The sequence below is a fragment of the Berghia stephanieae genome, chromosome 4 (assembly GCF_034508935.2).
Source record: "Berghia stephanieae isolate SIO BIC M18660-M18661 chromosome 4, UCSD_Bste_1.3, whole genome shotgun sequence".
Taxonomy (NCBI): domain Eukaryota; kingdom Metazoa; phylum Mollusca; class Gastropoda; order Nudibranchia; family Aeolidiidae; genus Berghia; species Berghia stephanieae.
Genome location: NC_088363.1, coordinates 8,758,662 through 8,778,661, shown reverse-complemented (window position 1 = coordinate 8,778,661; position 20,000 = coordinate 8,758,662). Strand labels below are relative to the sequence as shown.

General features: G+C 36.4%; 1 protein-coding gene across 1 annotated transcript in view; it reads left to right on the top strand.

The window, feature by feature from the left end:
- The window catches only part of LOC144969991 (uncharacterized), a 47,126-nt gene that overhangs the window by 6,896 nt on the left and 20,230 nt on the right, over positions 1–20,000 (top strand). Inside the window, exons 4-10 of the mRNA XM_078909119.1 lie at positions 1–140; positions 4,487–4,634; positions 6,067–6,203; positions 6,781–6,916; positions 8,105–8,200; positions 8,884–9,017; positions 9,416–9,513. The exon at positions 1–140 is cut by the window's left edge and continues 36 nt beyond it. Of these exons, the coding sequence (XP_078765245.1) occupies positions 1–140; positions 4,487–4,634; positions 6,067–6,203; positions 6,781–6,916; positions 8,105–8,200; positions 8,884–9,017; positions 9,416–9,513 (889 nt within the window). The remainder of the gene's footprint in view (positions 141–4,486; positions 4,635–6,066; positions 6,204–6,780; positions 6,917–8,104; positions 8,201–8,883; positions 9,018–9,415; positions 9,514–20,000) is intronic.

The following is a 20,000-nucleotide window of genomic DNA, read 5'->3' as shown; positions in this document are numbered from 1 at the left end:
TCCTTCGAACCAACTCCTTCATTGACGAAAACCTGTCGGCAGTACTGTGTATTGACCCTTCAACCGTGGAGTACCCGTTTGAGAACATCGTGATGGAGGGAGGGGGCAACAAGGGATTGGCTTACGTGGGATCCGTCAAGGTAAAAAAATCGGTATAATGTCGAGATTGAAAGTTGGCATGGGGGTCCCGCTAGCTCAATTGGTAGATCACTCGATTCACAAGCAAAGGAACGGAAATCGGGTGCAGTCGGGATTATTTTCTGACACCCCTCCCACCCCCCACCCCCACACCCCCGGACCTCTTACTACCCAACAGTGATTGAATAGCTGGGTCTATTAGATCTGGCGGAAAGTTCTTTGAGATATACTGTTGTCCGGTCCAAATGAAATCAAGAAATGCTATTGTCCGTTTCACCCAATAGAAAACGGGATAAACTCCGGCTCCTAAGCCTGATAGCTTTGGTAGATTACTTCTTTATGGTCGAACTTTTGTCTAACCTATAAAAGTTGAGTTTAAAACAATATTTTCATTGAGGATGAATGATCTGAAAAATATTTCATAAAACAGTGCTAAACATGGTAGAAAGAATAATACCTGAAAAAAACCTATTGGACCTCAGACAAATGTGGCGATTTTCTTACAGTTGTTAAGGTAAAGATTGATAAACCACACCTAACTATGTCAGTCAATATTTAAAAATAAAAATCACCAAAGGTTCATATTTTAGACTATACTATCATCACTTCGTATCGCCCAAATCACCTGGACAAAAAATAACCCATTGTGACGAAATTAAGTAGAATATCAAAACCAAACCCCAAAATTAAGTATTTGACTTCAGGGATACAATTTACAATAATCATCCTGATGATTCAGCTGTCCATAAGGCCGACACAGTAGATCTCCATCATCCTAATGCTTCCGTTACCCACAAGGCCGACACAGTAGATCTCCATCATCCTAATGTTTCAGTTACCCATAAGGCCGACACAGTAGATCTCCATCATCCTAATGCTTCTGTTACCCATAAGGCCGACACAGTAGATATCCATCATCCTAATGCTTCAGTTACCCATAAGGCCGACACAGTAGATATCCATCATCCGAATGCTTCAGTTACCCATAAGGCCGACACAGTAGATCTCCATCATCCTAATGTTTCAGTTACCCATAAGGCCGACACAGTAGATATCCATCATCCTAATGCTTCTGTTACCCACAAGGCCGACACAGTAGATCTCCATCATCCTAATGCTTCAGTTACCCATAAGGCCGACACAGTAGATCTCCATCATCCTAATGCTTCAGTTACCCACAAGGCCGACACAGTAGATCTCCATCATCCTAATGCTTCAGTTACCCATAAGTCCTACAAAGTAGATCTCCATCATCCTAATGCTTCTGTTACCCACAAGGCCGACACAGTGGATCTCCATTATCCTAATGCTTCTGTTACCCACAAGGCCGACACAGTAGATCTCCATCATCCTAATGCTTCCGTTACCCATAAGGCCGACACAGTAGATCTCCATCATCCTATTGCTTCTGTTACCCACAAGGCCGACACAGTAGATCTCCATCATCCTAATGCTTCAGCTGCCCATCTGCTACAATTTTTGACAAATTTTGTCCCCGCGTCCACTTCTGGGCCTTCATGTTACACTCCAGGGTCTTTCTCGGTGTCTCCAAGAGTCTCCATTTCCCCCAGCTCCATGTGGAGTCCATCTGAAGAAGACTATTGGTATAGCATCATGGTTCATCTGTAGGACATGGCCAGTCCGCCTCCATCTTCTTCTCTTCACAAAAATATAGGTTCTATTCATGTTCTCTTCATCAAGTCGCTGTTTTGTCCCATTTAGACGCTCAATAATTGATTCTTCCAAGACAGGAAGGGTTATCCTAATTTGTAGGCGAAGTGACAACAACAATATAAGATCTGAACAAGTGTGTACAAAAGGTCAGACAAAGCAAGAGAGAAAAATACAAGAAAAAAAAACATCCCAAAATATTAGTCTACCTCGACTGGGGATCGAACCTCAAACCTTCTGATTACCGGTCAGAGCTACCATTACACATAATGAGTAATGGTAGCACGTCTGACCGTAATGATCTAACCTGGAGTCATCCTTTGATGGAGAGAAAGATAAAGTGACTATATGACTCATATATAAGGGAACAACACAAAACAAAAGACGATTCGGCCCTTGGCCTTCTTCAAGTAAACACGAAATATGTTATATGTATTAGATTATCATTATCGTTAAAACATAAAAGGTAAAAATGTGTGTGTGTGTGTGTGTGTGTGTGTGTATTTTTGGAGATGGTTTATTTTCTTGTATGTTGTCTTATTTGTTTAGCCTGGCACCTTTCCTACACACTTGTTCAGATCTTTTTCTTAAACAAGAGCACGCTCCCTTGTTTCTTAATTTGATAGTGACAACAATAATTGAGCGTGTAAACGAAGAAATTAACTGATGTCCATTGTGATGATTTGAGGCCAGAATATCTTCAGTATCTTCCTCAACCAATTTTATTTCAATTTCGCCTGCTTTTACCACATGGCTTACAAGCAGAAAAAGAAATTATATCCGTTATTCGACTCGTAAACTAAACATGTGAACACAATGAGATAAATGATTATATTCAGCTGTCTCGTTTATTACACCATGTCCACGTTTATTGTCTCCGTTGAAATGCTAGTCAAATGTTAAACTTGTTTTGAATCCATAGCTTGAACTATTCACACCGTTTAAAATGTGACCCATCGCCTCAAAACAGCATCATTTAAGGCTGAACAAAAATTAAAAAAAAAAAATTAAAAATAAAAATCAGTTAAGATAACCAGCTAATATGTGAAATCTTTGGCGAATTATTTTTTCAATATTTTTTATTTTGGTCACTTTAATGAATTATGGATTAATAAACCAACGTATTCTCATCAATGAAACATGAAGTCTTAATCTGAGTCTCACAGTATTTGATTATAAAATATTTTTTCAATTATCCAAATCATCTAGACATAGGAATTAATAAAAAAAAACTTAATTTAACAGCTTCAAAAAAAAAAAAAAAACGTAACAAGAAACGTTTCGGACTCAAAACCCTTCTTCGCCAACAACCAAAAAAACCCAAAACAATAACAACACGAATACATTACTAATCAGATAGACCGTTGATCTAGTGTTTTGTTGTTGTTGTTGTTGTTGTTGTTTCTGTTGTCTTGTTAGCTGAAGAAGGATTTTGAGCCCGGATAGATCCGTGTTTGATATTTTGTTCTTTTTTTCAAGCTGTGATATTCATTGGATAACTCACAAAGTAGAGTCACGCTCTCCCCGGCCAGGCGGAGTTGTCGTATAAGTAAAGACGAGGGGTTCGAGCCCCCATCGAAATTTTTATTTTCTGTAGTCTTCTGGCACTTTCCTACTCACTCCATTTCTTGTTATTATCAACATAAGTGCCTGCTCCACTCACTTTTCTGATATTCATGTTTGTTTCATTACTTATCAAAGTCCACAGCTTCTGACAGATTAGTATCAATTCATCCCGACAAAGTATCGTTTTGACTGGATGATTCACAAATAACACCTTTTGACTCGATGGCTATGACCTTTTCACTGTGACATCCGATGTTTGTGTGATAATTTTTTCTTTTGGATTTTAGTTAATGTTTAACACAACAAAATTGCAGTTACTTTTACAATTGATATCATAAGCAACAAAATGCACAAGTTACGCATTGAGCAAAAGCAGAGTAAGCACAATTTTATAAAGGACGTAAAAACTTTAACAGTTATATATTACCTATAGCAATATCCACTAAACGTGCTTAAAACGCTTAACAAGAGGTCCCTAGCTAACAGCAACACTTAACACGGAGGACGAGATATGACACATGTTATGCATTATAATTTTTTTTCCACATAGAAACAAGGCTGTTAACGACAAGGTACTCATTTTACACCTGAGTACGGTCAGAGAATGTGGGTAAAGAGCCTTTTCCAAGGACTCAACAATACACCGCTCAGAGCGGGTCTAAAACCCTGAACTTTCTGATCCGAAGGCTAGCGTCATTCTACTAGACCACATAGCCGCAGTACAGTAATGAGCTCATAACAATCTGGAACCTTTGGGTTGCAAAAAAGTACATCCCGGATATCTATTGAGTGAATGCATTATCTACCAATTTAAGTCCCTTTGTCGACAAAGAAAAGTTACAATGAACTCTCCAAACGAGACTACTAGTATCTCAGACAGTGTTAAGGCTTGTTTTTAAAATGATTTGTGTGATTTCGTGAGTTTTGTTCACTCGTAGAAATCCTCGAGCCCTTAAAAAAATGTTCTGTCTTCTTAAAAGTATTCACTGTGTTGGTTACAACTAAGAGACAAAATCTGTGATAACCACATTCACCTTATAGTAAATCCTTATTATCTTTCATTTTTTTTCAAATTACAATTCATAAAACAGATTTTTTTTCATTTTTAAAGTGCTTGGAAGAACTGGGAATGATGAAGCAGATCAAAAGAATTGGCGGAGCAAGCGCTGGCGCCATCACTGCGGCACTGGTAGCCTTGGGGTACACAGCCGAGGAGGTCCTGGAATTCTTGTCTCAGGATATTGAGTCCGTTTTTCTAGGTGAGTTAGTCATTGGATTTAAACCGACGTGTACTTCTTTGCAGGTCGGGTAACCCAACATGTTATGGGCTCATTGTTGTAATGTAAATACTCTGAAACCAATGCAAAAGAGTATCTATCACTTCAAATCAGGCCCAGTATAGCGTTCGATTATCAGGCCTATTAATACTTTATGCACGAAGATTTTAACCCTCTAACAGTTCAACTTGTTTTCCCCTAATTTTTCTTGTTACTATTATATAAAATTGCGTAACTAACAATCGGAGTTGTAATAAAAGCTTCAATTAAATGGCTGAAGACACATAATGTGAACGTTTCGGGTTTCCCATTTATCAACAAAACACGATGAATCAAACACTATAGACGAATGATAGATGTGAGAATGGAGTTGTTAAAGTGAGTAATCAAAATAACGATGGAAAAGGTAATAGAATGCGACTTTGTCAGGAAGCCCAATTTGAAATAGAACACTTAATACTGATTAAATGGAGGCTTCTATTCCACTCGCCGTAGTTTCTTTTTTTATTTCTTAGAGCTTCATGCAGAAACTTTTTCGTTAGGAAAGAAATGCGTGGGCTATTATTATATTGTTAAGACTCATTAATTGAATGACAAAACGTAACATGGCTAAAGACCGACGTGGACATATTTGCAGGTCTCATAACCGGACGCAATTTTGGTCCTTATTCGATGTGTACTTATTTGCAGGTCTGATAACCCACATTATTAGGGGCTCTTTGTTGTGATGGAAATCACCAAAAAATGACGCAAAGTATTGTCCATTACAACGATGTAAAACTAGTGTCTTCCAAAGAAAGGAATTGTATTTTTTTATCCGCCATAATGAGAGCATATAAACCCAGGATTCATTTTATTGACTATTGATGCTAGGTAATTTACTCAAAACATCCTCCAGCCAACACACAAAACTGTGTGTGTAACCTTGAACGTTAATAGTCTGGTTACTTCAATTTAGTAAGAATTACTCATAAATGCGGATGGCAAAATACAATAACAAAGACCCGAGTGATGTCAACTTCATTCTGTCTATAGAATAAAGTTGACGTCCCTCAAGTCTTTGCTATTGTTTTTTGCCATCTGCGTTTATGAGTAAATCTCACTAAATTGTCCGAATCAGACTATAAACGTTTAAGATTACACATAGTTTTATGTGTCGATTCGTTATATTTCTGGATGGCAATATTGTGAGATTCTAAACCAAGCGCATACTATTTATCGTCTGGTTGATAGAATTTAGTGAGTATTAATCACAAAAGGGATGTCTGAAAACAATTACAGAGAGCAGAGTGAAGTCAATTTTGTTCCTTCTATAATGTCAGTTTCCATTGCCTCGTCAATCCAACACATGAGACGGATTCCATAATATTATACCAATATTGATGAGATCATGTTCCAACAATTTATTCTGCAGACCATTCCTGTGGCTATTTCAGTCTCCTGCCCAACCTGTTGATGAGTTTTGGATGGAATCCCGGCAATAAAATCCACGAATGGTTTGGTAAAGCTATAGAAGATAAGACTGGAGATCCTGATACAACTTTCTATGAGGTGAGAATATACGACTCTTATCACACCAGATACAGACTCCGACGACCCGGCACTGCCGTCCTCTGACGTCTTCCGGATAAAGACGTCTGGCACAGACAAAATACTAAGAATAAAGAGAAGAGCCGCTATACTGACCCATACCAAGCACCCAACGTCCTCTGTCGTTTGGGTTTATTTTTCGAGCTTGGTATGGGTAGGTCTAGTGGCTCTTCTCTTTATTCTTAGTATTTTGTCCGTTCCCGACGTCTTTATACGGCAGAGGACGGCAGTGCTGGGTCGTCGGAGTCAGTCTCTGGTGTGGGTTAGCCCTTACACTCTTACAATATTTCTTTTTGGAATCTGGCTAATTATCCCGATATTGGAAAAAAACAAACAAACAAAAACGGGATAGGAATTCTTTTATTGAAAGAGGCAAGAGGAGGCAATATTGTGAATACAGAGTCATTTTAGGCACAGGATTTTTAAGAATATTCCTTCCGGTCTTGAGAAGATGATCAAAATCATATAAGGCAAAGTTTTTGGGGTGGAATGTTTATCTACTAATGAAGCCACAATATCATTATTTTTTTTCTACCAGCTGTACAAACTAAGAGGCATGGAACTGTGCATTGTGGCCACAAATCTAAATCTAATGACTGCCCAATACTGCCACCCAAAAACCACACCAAATATGCCAATTAGGGATGCTTTACGAATGACTATGGCTATCCCAGGTAAGATAAAACGACCATCACCAATGCTCTCGTCATCATCATCATCATCATCATCATCATAATCATCACCATCATCACCATCATCATCAGCAGCAGCAGAATCAGCAGCAGCAGCATCGCCACCATCACGACCATTGTCATCGTCATCTTCATTCTCATTATCATCATCATTATCATCATCATCATCATCATCATCATCATCATCATCATCATATTCATCATTACCACAATCTCCACTACCACTATCACCACCACCATCCAACCATTACCAACATCATAATGAATCATCCTCGTCTTAAATACGCACAACAGAGTGCACAACAGCAGTTAATCATTTTAAAATATTTGCTTACAATGATTTGGACTCGGGGCATCTCCCTGTGGTCTTCCGCATTTTCGTACTTATAAAGGCTCATTCTGAATATGCTCCACAGTTTTTTTTTAAAGATTGAACATTTATATAGAGCAATATCCACTAAACGTGCTCAAAGCCCTTTACAAGGGGTCCCTGGCCAACAGCAACTTTTAACATGTAGGACGGGACATGACACCTGTTAGGCTACTATATTACAATTTTTTTTTCGGAGAGAGACAACGATGTTAACGGCCAGGTACTCATTTGAGTACGATGAGATAATGTGAGTAAAGAGCCTTCTCCATGGGCTCAAAAATGGGCCGAGCGAGGCTTGAACCCAGGATCCTCCGATCCGAAAGCGAGTGTCATACCACTAGACCACATAGCCGCATTTTAAATATTGACTAGTTACGCTAAGGAGGCTCATCATCTTCAACTTTGTTGTATGTTGACAATGAGTGCACTAAAATAAAAGAACATTTTTACAGTGCAATATCCACAAAATGTACTCAAAGCGCTTTACAAGAATGTCCCGAGCCAAGAGCAACGCTTAACACGTAGGACGAGACGTGACGCCTGTTAGGCGATTTTACTATTACATTTTGTCCCTACAGAGACAATGCTGTTAAAGACCAGGTACTCATTTTACAACTGGCTACTGTGAGAGAATATAAGTAAAGAACATTTTCTAAATGACTCAACCATCAGCCGCTCAGAGCGGGGCTCAAACCCAGGACCTTCCGATCGGGAGATGAGTTTCATCCCAATAGACCACATAGCCGTACAAATATGTATATAAGAATTATCAGACGTTTTTCTATCACGTTGTGTAGGTGTGTTCTCTGCTATGCATTATGACAATCATGGAGTTACAGACGTGTATGTAGACGGTGGTGTGTTGGCCAACTATCCTGTCAACTGCTTTGATGGTAAGTAAACAATAGGAATGACGTAACTTAGTAACTGGTTCTAAACTATCGGAACAATGGCGGACGCCCTTATGGAATACTTCTCCTACGAGCATAAAAGTATATCCAGAGGAGAAAAACATGATAAATCTGTTTTGAATTTTATACATTCTGATCACACATGTTAAAAAGTTCTAGACAGCATGTAGATTAAAATGTACCCATTTTCTTTGTTTCCAGGCCTTCTTGGCCAGACTGAAATCTCTGGATGATTTTCCGACTATTATGACTTGTGTCACATTTTATTATTGAAATTTTCCAGGCTGGTATCTGTCCATGGCCAAGGAAGACGCGTCTTGGCCAGACTGAAATCCCTAGATGATTTTTTATGAGCTTTAAAAATGAGCTTTTATAATTATATAGCGCAATATCCACTAAATGTGCTCAAAGCGCTTTTCAAGGGGCCCCTGGCCAACAGCAACAGTTAACATTTAGGACGGGACACGACGCCTGTTAGGCGATGTTCCAATTTTTTCGAACAGAGACAACGCTGTTAACGGCCAGGTACTCATTTTACACCTGAATACGGTGAGAGAATGTGAGTAAATATCCTTCTCCGAGCGAGGCTTGAACCCAGGACCTTCCGATCCAATGATTTTCCGACTATTATGGTTGTGTCACATTTTATTATTGACATTTTCCAGGCTGGTATTTGTCCATGGCCAAGGAAGACGCGTTCTTGGCCAGACTAAAATCCTTGGACGATTTTCCGACTATGATGGCTCCCAACAACCGATTCAAACCAAGGGGACCAAACAAGACCATGGGATTTTTATTGGTAATTACTGCGATACATGCAAATAATATTATATGCTCTCTCTCTCTTTAAAAAATAAACATGAATATTTATATAGCACAATATCCACTAAGACCCCAAAACGCTTTACAAGATATTTCTAGCCTACATCAACATTAGGCGATATTACCATGTTTTCCCACAGTAACACCGCTGTTATCGGCCAGACACTCATTTACACATGAGTACGGTGAGGAAAGAACCGTTTCCATGGAAAAAATGTAATTCAAACATTCAAATTAAAATAAAGTTTACTAGTAATTGTCCTTTAATGAATTAATGGTTTGTTGTGGGTTTCTTTCGTATAATTCATTGACCTTTCTTTTTGATAATGTTGATTTTTTTCAACTTTCTATGTTATACCAATATTCCATTTGTAGTTCGATGAAGCTGAGAGAGAGGTGATGCGATTTATCCTTGAAGGAAGATACGGTGCCCTTATGCCGGCCAGGCCAGGAGAGGATACCACGCTGTGGCTGTAAGTGTGTGTGTGTGTGTGTGTGTGTGTGTGTGTTTGTGTGTGTGAGTGCTTATTTGTTTATCGTTTTTGTCAGATAACTCAAATTGTTTTAATGGAAATACATACTCTCAAACCAACGCAATAATTTTTCATTACAACAATAGTAATGTAAACCGATGTGCTGATATTTGAAGGCCAGGTAACCCAATTCGTTATGGGCCCATTGTTGTAATGGAAATCCCAAAAAATGACGCAAAATATTGTCCATTAGAACGATGTTTCACCAAGCCCATAGGTGACTTCGGATGTCAGTCCTGCATTTGTACACGTTGTTGTAAGCCCATAATTGCGTTCGGACATTCATTTTTGTCTGCTGTTTTAAATTCAATTATGGTTACTTTGGGTCACCAAGGACAATATAAATGAAAAAAATGTATATTATATATATATATATATATATATATATATATATATATATATATATATTCAGTCATTCTGCCATTATTTCACCATTCGAGACATTAAATCATCTCATCATTGTATTATTATTATTATTCAATATCACCGTATCATCGTCGCTGTTCACCTGTAAACCCTGGTTGTTTTGATTATCTGGATTGTGATTTTTGTGTAAACATTCCGGGTCACTGTTTGTTTTGTCACTCTGTGACAAGAATCGTGAACTGTTTTCTCCCAACCGTAACCCCCCCCAACCTTCTCTCTCTCTTCAACGTACATATTTGATAATAAGTAACCAAACCATGTCTACCCCAGCTTCCAATGCAAAGAGATTAAGAGGGGGTAGCGACGATCTACCGAGTGTTACTGACGAGATGTGTGAGTTGAGAAGGGAATTCATAGAATTGAGGAATGTAATTGATGGAGTTAAAGACAGCGTTAGCTCGGTTTTAGCGGTGTTGGGACAACTCAGTACCATTAAAGATCAAATGGACAGGATATTAGAAAATATGAAAGGACAAGAGGAGAGGTTATGTGGGGTAGTTGCACACATATGTAATGGCTTGTGATCGCATAGTGGTGTTTTTCATAGATGGTAGTATTATCCTTTGCGTTGTGTTGTAGATGTTAATAATGACGAAAGAGTTCAGGGGCCGGTGATGATAATTGAATGCACAACATCAAGACATTCAAATAAAAGTCCAGATTCCAAGTTTCATTTCTTACAGTTTTATTTGTTTGTGATAAATTCAAAATCAAATTCATGATAAATTCCAAATCCAAATCAAATAGCATGGTCATAATTCAATCAGTTTCATAAATTCCAAATCCGTAAAATCAATCCACATGTAAAGTCAATTTTGCCTAAGTAACCATTTTCAATATACGTGGAATATTTCTAAGTCCGTAAAAGCAAATAAATGATGGTGAGCACAAAAGGTTTAAAGTGTGCAGCTCATGGTCAAGTTGAATGCAGAATCAAAAGGTAGAATGATCCCCGTTTGATCAGACACACTGTTTTATATCCTATTCTAAACTGTCCCACAATTCCTTTCACCAAAGGTCAGTTTTACGCCTAAATAATCAAAGGTCGTACGCCTAAATAATCCGTACGCCCAAATAACAAATACGCTACGCCCAAATAATATCGTACGCCTAAATGATGAATACCAACTATAACTTAATGCTTTTATCCCCAAATACCAAGTAACACCGATCAAAGAAAGTAATTTTCTAGTATTCAATATAATGACCAGATATACAAAATTCATGAACTCATTAAACCCACTTGCTGTAAGCTAACTCTCTTACATACGCCCCTTTCTTAGAATTTAAATTGAGTTAAAAACAATTTCAATTTTTTAAAAAAATCAGTAAGAGATCAATCTATAAGCAACGTCTAATTAGAATTAGATAATAAAATGTAAGAAATAGTTTATCAACATGACAACACGTATGCCAGTTAAATATTTTAAAAAGTTTAAATTTGAGATAAATCAACATCAAAGTTGATTACAACATCTATGTATATATCGATTATAGTTTTTAAAGTATTACAACATCGATAATGAGATAATGACCAATTAAAAGTGATTAAAATTTAAATTTACCAACACCAAAGATGATTGAAATTTAGATATATAAATATCGATTATACTTTTTAAGGTATTACAACATCGACCGTAAAATATCAATTAATTAAAAGTTCAAAGAAAAATTATCTTTTCATCTTAAATTCCATCTTCATAGCAATACAAGTGTTAATTCCCGTCATATTTCATCATATATCCATATTCTTGCTTGAAAAAGAATGGTTCAATTTCCATTTGTGATATACTCACGTTGTCTTATTCAATCTCAAATTCAACTCTATACGACATGGGTGATAATCTCAGCTTCCATGTATGTCTACTCATTTACTGACATATCAAAACCAATACCTTGTACATTCCCTTATATTGTATGATTCCATTTAAACAACATTATTACATTAATTCCAACTTATAATATGTGGTACAAATAATGTTTTATAGACATCTAGATTCAAATACGAAGAATTATATTTCAATTAGTAATAAAAACTATTTAAAAATAAATCATAATAATAGCATTATCATCATTTTAAAATTCAAGTTGAAGTTATTATCATTCATTGTTCATTGTTGGTGTTTCAATTTTTAAGCTTTTTAAGTCATGAGGGTGTAGTTTACAACTACATTGAAATCAAATTGTTCTTTGTGGTCATCCATCAGAGGTCACATTTCTCAGTAATCCGTTCGTTTCTAGAATGGTCATCCTGTAAAAATTGTCAGTAATTGTTAATTAAGTCATTGTCTCCATTAAGAATGAGTTTTCATGTAATGAAAAAAATATATCAACTATAAGAGTTGAGGTGGTTGTATCTAGTCTACGTGTTGCATTGTTGTGTGTGTTGTGGTCACTGAATAGGCCAAGTGTCATAAATTCAATTTAATTATTGTTAATTAATTAAAAACTTTTTCCTCTGTAAATGTCTTCGAATTATCACCATAATGTCTTCACATTCAATTATTTAGTGTTTAATAAATAATCAGACATTAGTCTGTCCGACTTGTTCACATCACATATTTAGTGTTTAGTAAATAATCAGTCATTAGTCTGTCCGACTTATTCATATTTAGTACAGTGTAAATAACTAAATAAGTAAAATCTAACACAGTATGTGATTGTGGGCTGTTACTAAAGTGACCAACTTTTGTAATTAGTGTGTTGTATTTGTTCGAGTCTTTTGAATTTGGGACGAAAAAAGACTCTACAGGTAGCAAACGTATGCTTAACCTGTTGGGTTGTTTCTTGGTCTTGTGACGTCGCTGTAATCCATTCATCTCCGGCATCTGGGTCGATTCTCCTCGTAGATATTTGTGGTTGTCTTGTGTATACGTTGAATCTCATTGTAGATGAAATTGTAAAAATTCAAGATTAACTGTGTGCGAGATCTTGAATTTAAATGAAGTTTGACTTATCCAGCAAGTCAAAAGAAAGTTGTGAACTCAGCCATGTGTTGACACAGAGTTCGTGTGTAGTAGTCGACAGAGGTCGTGTGTTGTAATTGTCTGTGTTTGTTGATCGAGTTTTGATGAGGTGGCATGTGAGTACACACCAGGTAGATGATGTAATCTGTAGAGTACCGGTGGGTGACGTGAGTCCAAACACCAGGTAGATGATGTATAATAACGTAGTCTAGTAGTGTATGTAGTAGGGTCGAATAAGGTCAACAATATTTTCGTTATTTGAACGCAGGTTGTTGAATATCATACGATAATGAATCCAAGGAAATCGCTCATGTGGCGTTTTGCGATACTTTTTCCTGCATTGTCTTATATACATATATAGCCTTTATCTTTTACAATGATACTAAGACAGGCGTTATTATAATATTCAATGTTTATAAGTTGTAGATATGGGTGCTGCACACTTGTATATTGACATAAGTTTAAATTTGAATACGCTCACCACTGAATATGATGGAAGTAGTATTGTTCACAATTGGACATCATTTTTGTAAAAACAATCGTATCTTGAACGTTTATGTAATTATTGACATCGTACATCGTTGGGTATTGTTGTCGTAGAAGTAAATACAAGTAATCCAATTGTTCAATAAAGAATGTAAATATAAAAAGGTTCATGGAAGAAATCTGTGTTGATACAGATATTATTTTATGAATTCTGTCAAGTTTGTATAAGTTGAAAGGTACGATGTAATTGAGGTTGCTGTGTAGTTTGTAGTCTGTAGATTGTGTTGATTCTGGACGTATCAATGACGTAGTGGTTGTCGAGATTGTTACTCCATTTCAAGGTATCCGTGGATAGACCAAAGGGATTAAGACATTTCCAGACCTGTTGTGGCTGTGTTTGAGTTGCCTCTGTCGTTGTCATCAGCGTTCCCGTTATGACTGATGGTTGCAAGTGTCCTCTTTCGTGATGACTGTATCATGTTTTAGTGCAAACACTACTTTGCCTTTGATTAACTCGAATTATTCCCCTTAGAAAATCCCTAATTTAATGAAATATGATTTTGTTTATGTTATCGTATTATCGTAGCACTTCCTACCATTTCAACTGATTGCCGATTGATTACACACTTAAGATTTGACAATTGAACATAACTTCTTCTTCAACTCAGTTACACACTTTATGATATAAATGTTAAATTCAAACCACGCAGTTAATATTGATTACAATTACAACAGCGAATCTATAGGAGAAAAATATGATAATCAAAATATTTGCAGAAACGATATACACTCTGGTCAATAAAAATTCAATGTTTCGCGCCTTTGCCCTCGGCTTATAAAAATATTCATATAACTCATTGCGACGTTATCTCGCGCCTCTTAATATAGCATTGATAATTGTGTGCGCTTTAACCACGCGCATCGTATTTATAAAAATTCTCCGCCTTCTGCATCATTTCATAATGTTAAACCAAGTGCTTTAATCAAACGCAAAATAAAATATTCCCGAACGCCTCATTCCTGCGTCTCGTAATTTAAATCATGTGCACTTTAATCACCGCGTCTTACATCACTGCGCTTATTTACCCGTCATTTACAGCATTTTACCGTATGGGTTACTTATAATTCGCTGATTCTTAACAAGTTAACCACTTGTGTCACAAATATTATCAGCTCACATGACATGATAATTCATTTTCAATATTTTGTTATTCTTCCGTAATAACATTTTAACTCCAATTACAAGACATCAGTCTTTCATAATAATTAATACTCCGTCATTGTATTTATATTATCTCCTTTTCATTCTCCGACTTTAAATCAAAAGTCCGTTATTCCGTTATACTGAGAATATTGCTCCTTTAAAAAAAATTACGACGAAACGCATTTCAAAACAAAACAAAACATGACAACGATTGACTCATATTCCGCATAAATCATTTCAACTTAATTTCCAGTGATAAAATCCAAATGTCTTATGTAATCTATTATAACGCCATGTCTCATTACACAACTAAATAAGCTCTGTTGTCGATTACTTGGCTGCGTTAACCACACATTTATTACCAAGAATACAAACAGCAAATAAAACTTTGCTCTTTGTCATGAACCCATGAATCTCAAAGAGTCAATATCAACCTACCAATTCATCCCTATTGACGGGAGAGAAATATAATCAATGATGTTGTAATATAACAATAAATACCATAAGACATTTTTCAATTATCAAAACTTAGAATTTACGTGTTTTTATTGCCATCGTCTTCTTGAGTCATTTTGACAGAAAATAAAACGTAACAACCTTAAATAATGGACCAACTGTTTATGTAATTCCAACAGTAACATACAAAAATTGAAATAAAAATCGACACATCTTTGTTACTGATATTAACAAAACATTGCCATTAACGGTACAAATTAATATTCGAAGATTTATTCCGAAACGCTTGATTGTAAGTAAACGCATTTTCATTTATTTTGAAAAATAAAACGCACTAAAATATTCATTTAAATTCTGCAATTTTTATTTTCATCTCTCCCTCTCTTCTTTTTAATTAAATAAAATACGTATAGCATCAATGCATTATTATTATTATTATTATTATTATTATTATTATTATTATTATTATTATTATTATTATTATTATTATTATTATTATTATTATTTTGCCGTTCTATAATATATTGCTTTTAGTTTTTAATATATTTTCTTGTTCCATCTATGGTTCTTAATTTCAATATTATTTCGTTTAATTTTTTTTTTAAAAACCGTATTTTATCAGAATTTTAGGAATCATCTATAATTTCAATAATTTTTTTCAACATTTCATTACAAAAAATTATACTACTTCACCTTCAAAATTGATGTTCATTTTCTTTTCCAAATAAAAATATTTTCCTATCTGTTCACAATTTTCACTTCAAAATTCGAGTCTCACAAAAACTTCAATAGATGTTAACACCGCAACAATATACATTTCTTGTGTATCCATGGTTCGGAATAATAACATCTTTACATCATGGTATCACGGCTCCAAATAAAGATATATAAGAATCCTGGTCACGGCACCAAATAAGATACATAATGTGGGGTAGTTGCACACATATGTAATGGCTTGTGATCGCATAGTGGTGTTTTTCATAGATGGTAGTATTATCCTTTGCGTTGTGTTGTAGATGTTAATAATGACGAAAGAGTTCAGGGGCCGGTGATGATAATTGAATGCACAACATCAAGACATTCAAATAAAAGTCCAGATTCCAAGTTTCATTTCTTACAGTTTTATTTGTTTGTGATAAATTCAAAATCAAATTCATGATAAATTCCAAATCCAAATCAAATAGCATGGTCATAATTCAATCAGTTTCATAAATTCCAAATCCGTAAAATCAATCCACATGTAAAGTCAATTTTGCCTAAGTAACCATTTTCAATATACGTGGAATATTTCTAAGTCCGTAAAAGCAAATAAATGATGGTGAGCACAAAAGGTTTAAAGTGTGCAGCTCATGGTCAAGTTGAATGCAGAATCAAAAGGTAGAATGATCCCCGTTTGATCAGACACACTGTTTTATATCCTATTCTAAACTGTCCCACAATTCCTTTCACCAAAGGTCAGTTTTACGCCTAAATAATCAAAGGTCGTACGCCTAAATAATCCGTACGCCCAAATAACAAATACGCTACGCCCAAATAATATCGTACGCCTAAATGATGAATACCAACTATAACTTAATGCTTTTATCCCCAAATACCAAGTAACACCGATCAAAGAAAGTAATTTTCTAGTATTCAATATAATGACCAGATATACAAAATTCATGAACTCATTAAACCCACTTGCTGTAAGCTAACTCTCTTACAGTTAGACAGGATAGAGGAGGAGGTAAAGATGCAACGTAGTGAGGCGAGAATTGTCAAGGAAGATGTGGGGGTGTTGAGAAGGCGAGTGGAGGTGTTAGAGGCGAGGGCGATTGAGAGTGAGGCGAGAAGCAGGAGGAACAACTTGGTGTTTCACGGTGTCGAGGAGAGGGAGGGAGAGAATTGTTTTGAACTGGTGGCGGAGTTGGTGCGGAAGTGCAAAGTGGAAGGAAGGGTGGTGATAGAAAGAGCGCACAGGATGGGTAGAAGAACGAGTGACAAAAGAAGGCCTGTCATTGCCAAATTCCTTGACTTCAATGACAGGCAACGAGTCAAGCTGGGGAGGAAGCATCTGCCTCCTGGACTTGGAGTAAGTGAAGACTTTCCGTCTGAGATCCGGGAGGCAAGACGCCAATTGATGGCGGATTTGAAGGCAGCCAACAATGCCGGAAGAGACGCCTGGATAGCATACCCAGCCAGGCTGATTGTGGACGGCAGGGAAGTGCGGACAGTGAGACCGACGACGACAACAGATCGACAATAGGAAGATGCGCCGCGGAGCCACCTTTCAAATGTATCCTTTTGTGTTTTTAATATCAATGGTAGTTTGGAAATGAAGAAAGAATGTCCTGAATTTGTTGAAAGTATTTATAAATTTGATGTAATTTTGTTAAGTGAGACGTGGACGAATGAGAGAAGTAATTTAATGTTAGATGGCTACTGTGAACCGTTCTGCAAACACCGCAAAAGAAAATCAAGGGCCAAACGGGATTCGGTGGGTTAGTGTGTTATTTCAGGAAGCGTTTGGAAAAGGGTGTGTCCGTTGTAGATTGGGAGTATGAAGATGGTATGTGTTTTAAATTAGATAAGGAACATTTTGGATGGAATGAAAGTGTATATTTATTATTTGTCTACATGAGGCCGTATAGATCAACGCGTAGCGATTTTGACGATAATGTAAGTTGTTTTGATGAACTGTTAAATCAATTGACAAAAGTGACCGATCAGGGAGGGATTATAGTAGCAGGAGACATGAATGCAAGGACGGCGGAGAGAGAGGATTGTTTGACTGTTGACATTAGAGAGAATCAGACAGAAGAGCTTTCGGTAGAGAATGTTTTATGTGAAAGAGATTTCTTATGTAATGACATGACAGTTAGACGTTTTAATAAGGACAAAAAAGTAAATGACTATGGACTGAAATTACTCCAATTATGTTACACATGTGACCTTGCAATATTAAATGGGAGAACAGGGGAAGATAAAATGAAGGGATGCACAACGTTTGGCAATAAAAAAGGGGAGAGTACAATCGACTATGTTATTTGCAATAAGCGGGTTATAGGAAATGTGTGTGGTTTTAACGTCCACGAAACAAATGAAATGTCAGATCATAAGATAATATCGTTTACTTTGAAATTAAACAATAGTGAGCATAGACGGGAGGTAAGTGACGGTTTAGATGGGATTATGTTGACAAAGTGGAAAGAGGATAAGAAGGAGAATTACGTTACATTATTAAATACAGAAGTGTGTCATAATAAGGTGAGAAATCTAATACATTTGGTACAAACTAACACAGATCCAGAGGTATTAGAGGGTAATATAGTCGAGTTAACAGATATTTTAACAGAAGCAGGGATAGATCATGTAGTTAGGATAGAGGGGAGAGGGGATAAACAAAAGAAAGGGAGAAGAAAGAAAGCACCATGGTATAACAAAGCTTGTCAGATCCAACGCAAAGTATTCACTGAGCGAGCACATAAGTTTATAGAGACGGGGACAGGGGAAAACAGGACATTGATGTGTAAGGAAAGGAATAAATACAGGAAGGTATGTAGGATTAACAAAAGAAATTACAGTCGCAAAAAAGCGCAGCATTTATTGGATTTAAGTAAGCATGAACCCCAGAACTTTTGGAAGGAAATAAAAAGAAATTCAGTATCACGAAGAGAGCTGCCAGATATAAACTTCTACGACCATTTTAAAACTTTAGCTAATAAAGAATCAGGGGTTGGGGAGATGGGTAGGGCGGAGATTGCAGAGGTAGAAAAGGATGTGGGAAGGAATATTATAGATATAGACATTTTAGATAAGCCAATCGAGATGGGGGAACTACACAAAGCAATTAAGGCTCTTAAACGCGGCAAAGCTACTGGAGTGGATAATATGTTAAATGAATTTATTATTAATGCAACTTCAGAAATCAAATTACTGATTTTATCGATTTTCAATAAGATACTGGAATTGGAATATTTCCCCTTGATATGGAGTCAGGGTAGAATTGTGCCGATTTTTAAAAAGGGAGATGAAAGAGATGTGAACAATTATAGAGGGATAACAATAATGAGTTGTATAGGAAAACTGTTTACAAGAGTGATGAATGAAAGACTAAATGTATGGGTGGAGGGAGAGAATGTGTTAAACGAGGTTCAATATGGATTTAGAAAGGGAAGGAGCACAGCAGATTGCCATTTTATTCTACATGGAATTATCGAGATATTGCTATCTAAAGGGAAGAAGCTACATTGTGCGTTTATCGACTATGAAAAAGCATATGACCTTATTGACAGATCCGCATTATTTACAAAATTGATCAAATCCGGTGTGAGCTCAAAATTTGTCAAGCTATTTAGAAACATGTATTCAAAGGTTGAGCTGGCCACAGGAGGTAAAGGTCAACAACAATTTTTTAAATCAAACAGCGGATTATTACAGGGTGAAAGCACTTCGCCACTTTTGTTTTCGCTGTTTGTTAATGATCTTGAAAGTAAATTAAGTGACGATTCCATAGGATTACAAATACAGGATATTACAATTAAATTGCTCATGTTTGCAGACGATATGGCAATAATCAGTGAAACAAAAGAGGGTTTGCAGAACGGTTTAGACTCTTTACAAGAATATTGCATGCAATGGGGAATAAAGTTAAATATCAGTAAAACAAAAATCGTAGTATTTAAAAAGGGAGGGAAAACGGGGCAACAAGACAAATGGTCATATCAGGGTAAAAGTATTGAAGTAATCTCGTCATTCAAGTATCTAGGCTGTCATTTTAGCGCATCGGGATCTCTTACAAAATGTACACAAGAAGTAACAAACTCAGCCAGAAGAGCACTATTTTCACTTAGAAAGTATTTTAACACTAACACAGAAATTTTACCACAGATGCAAATGAAACTGTTCAA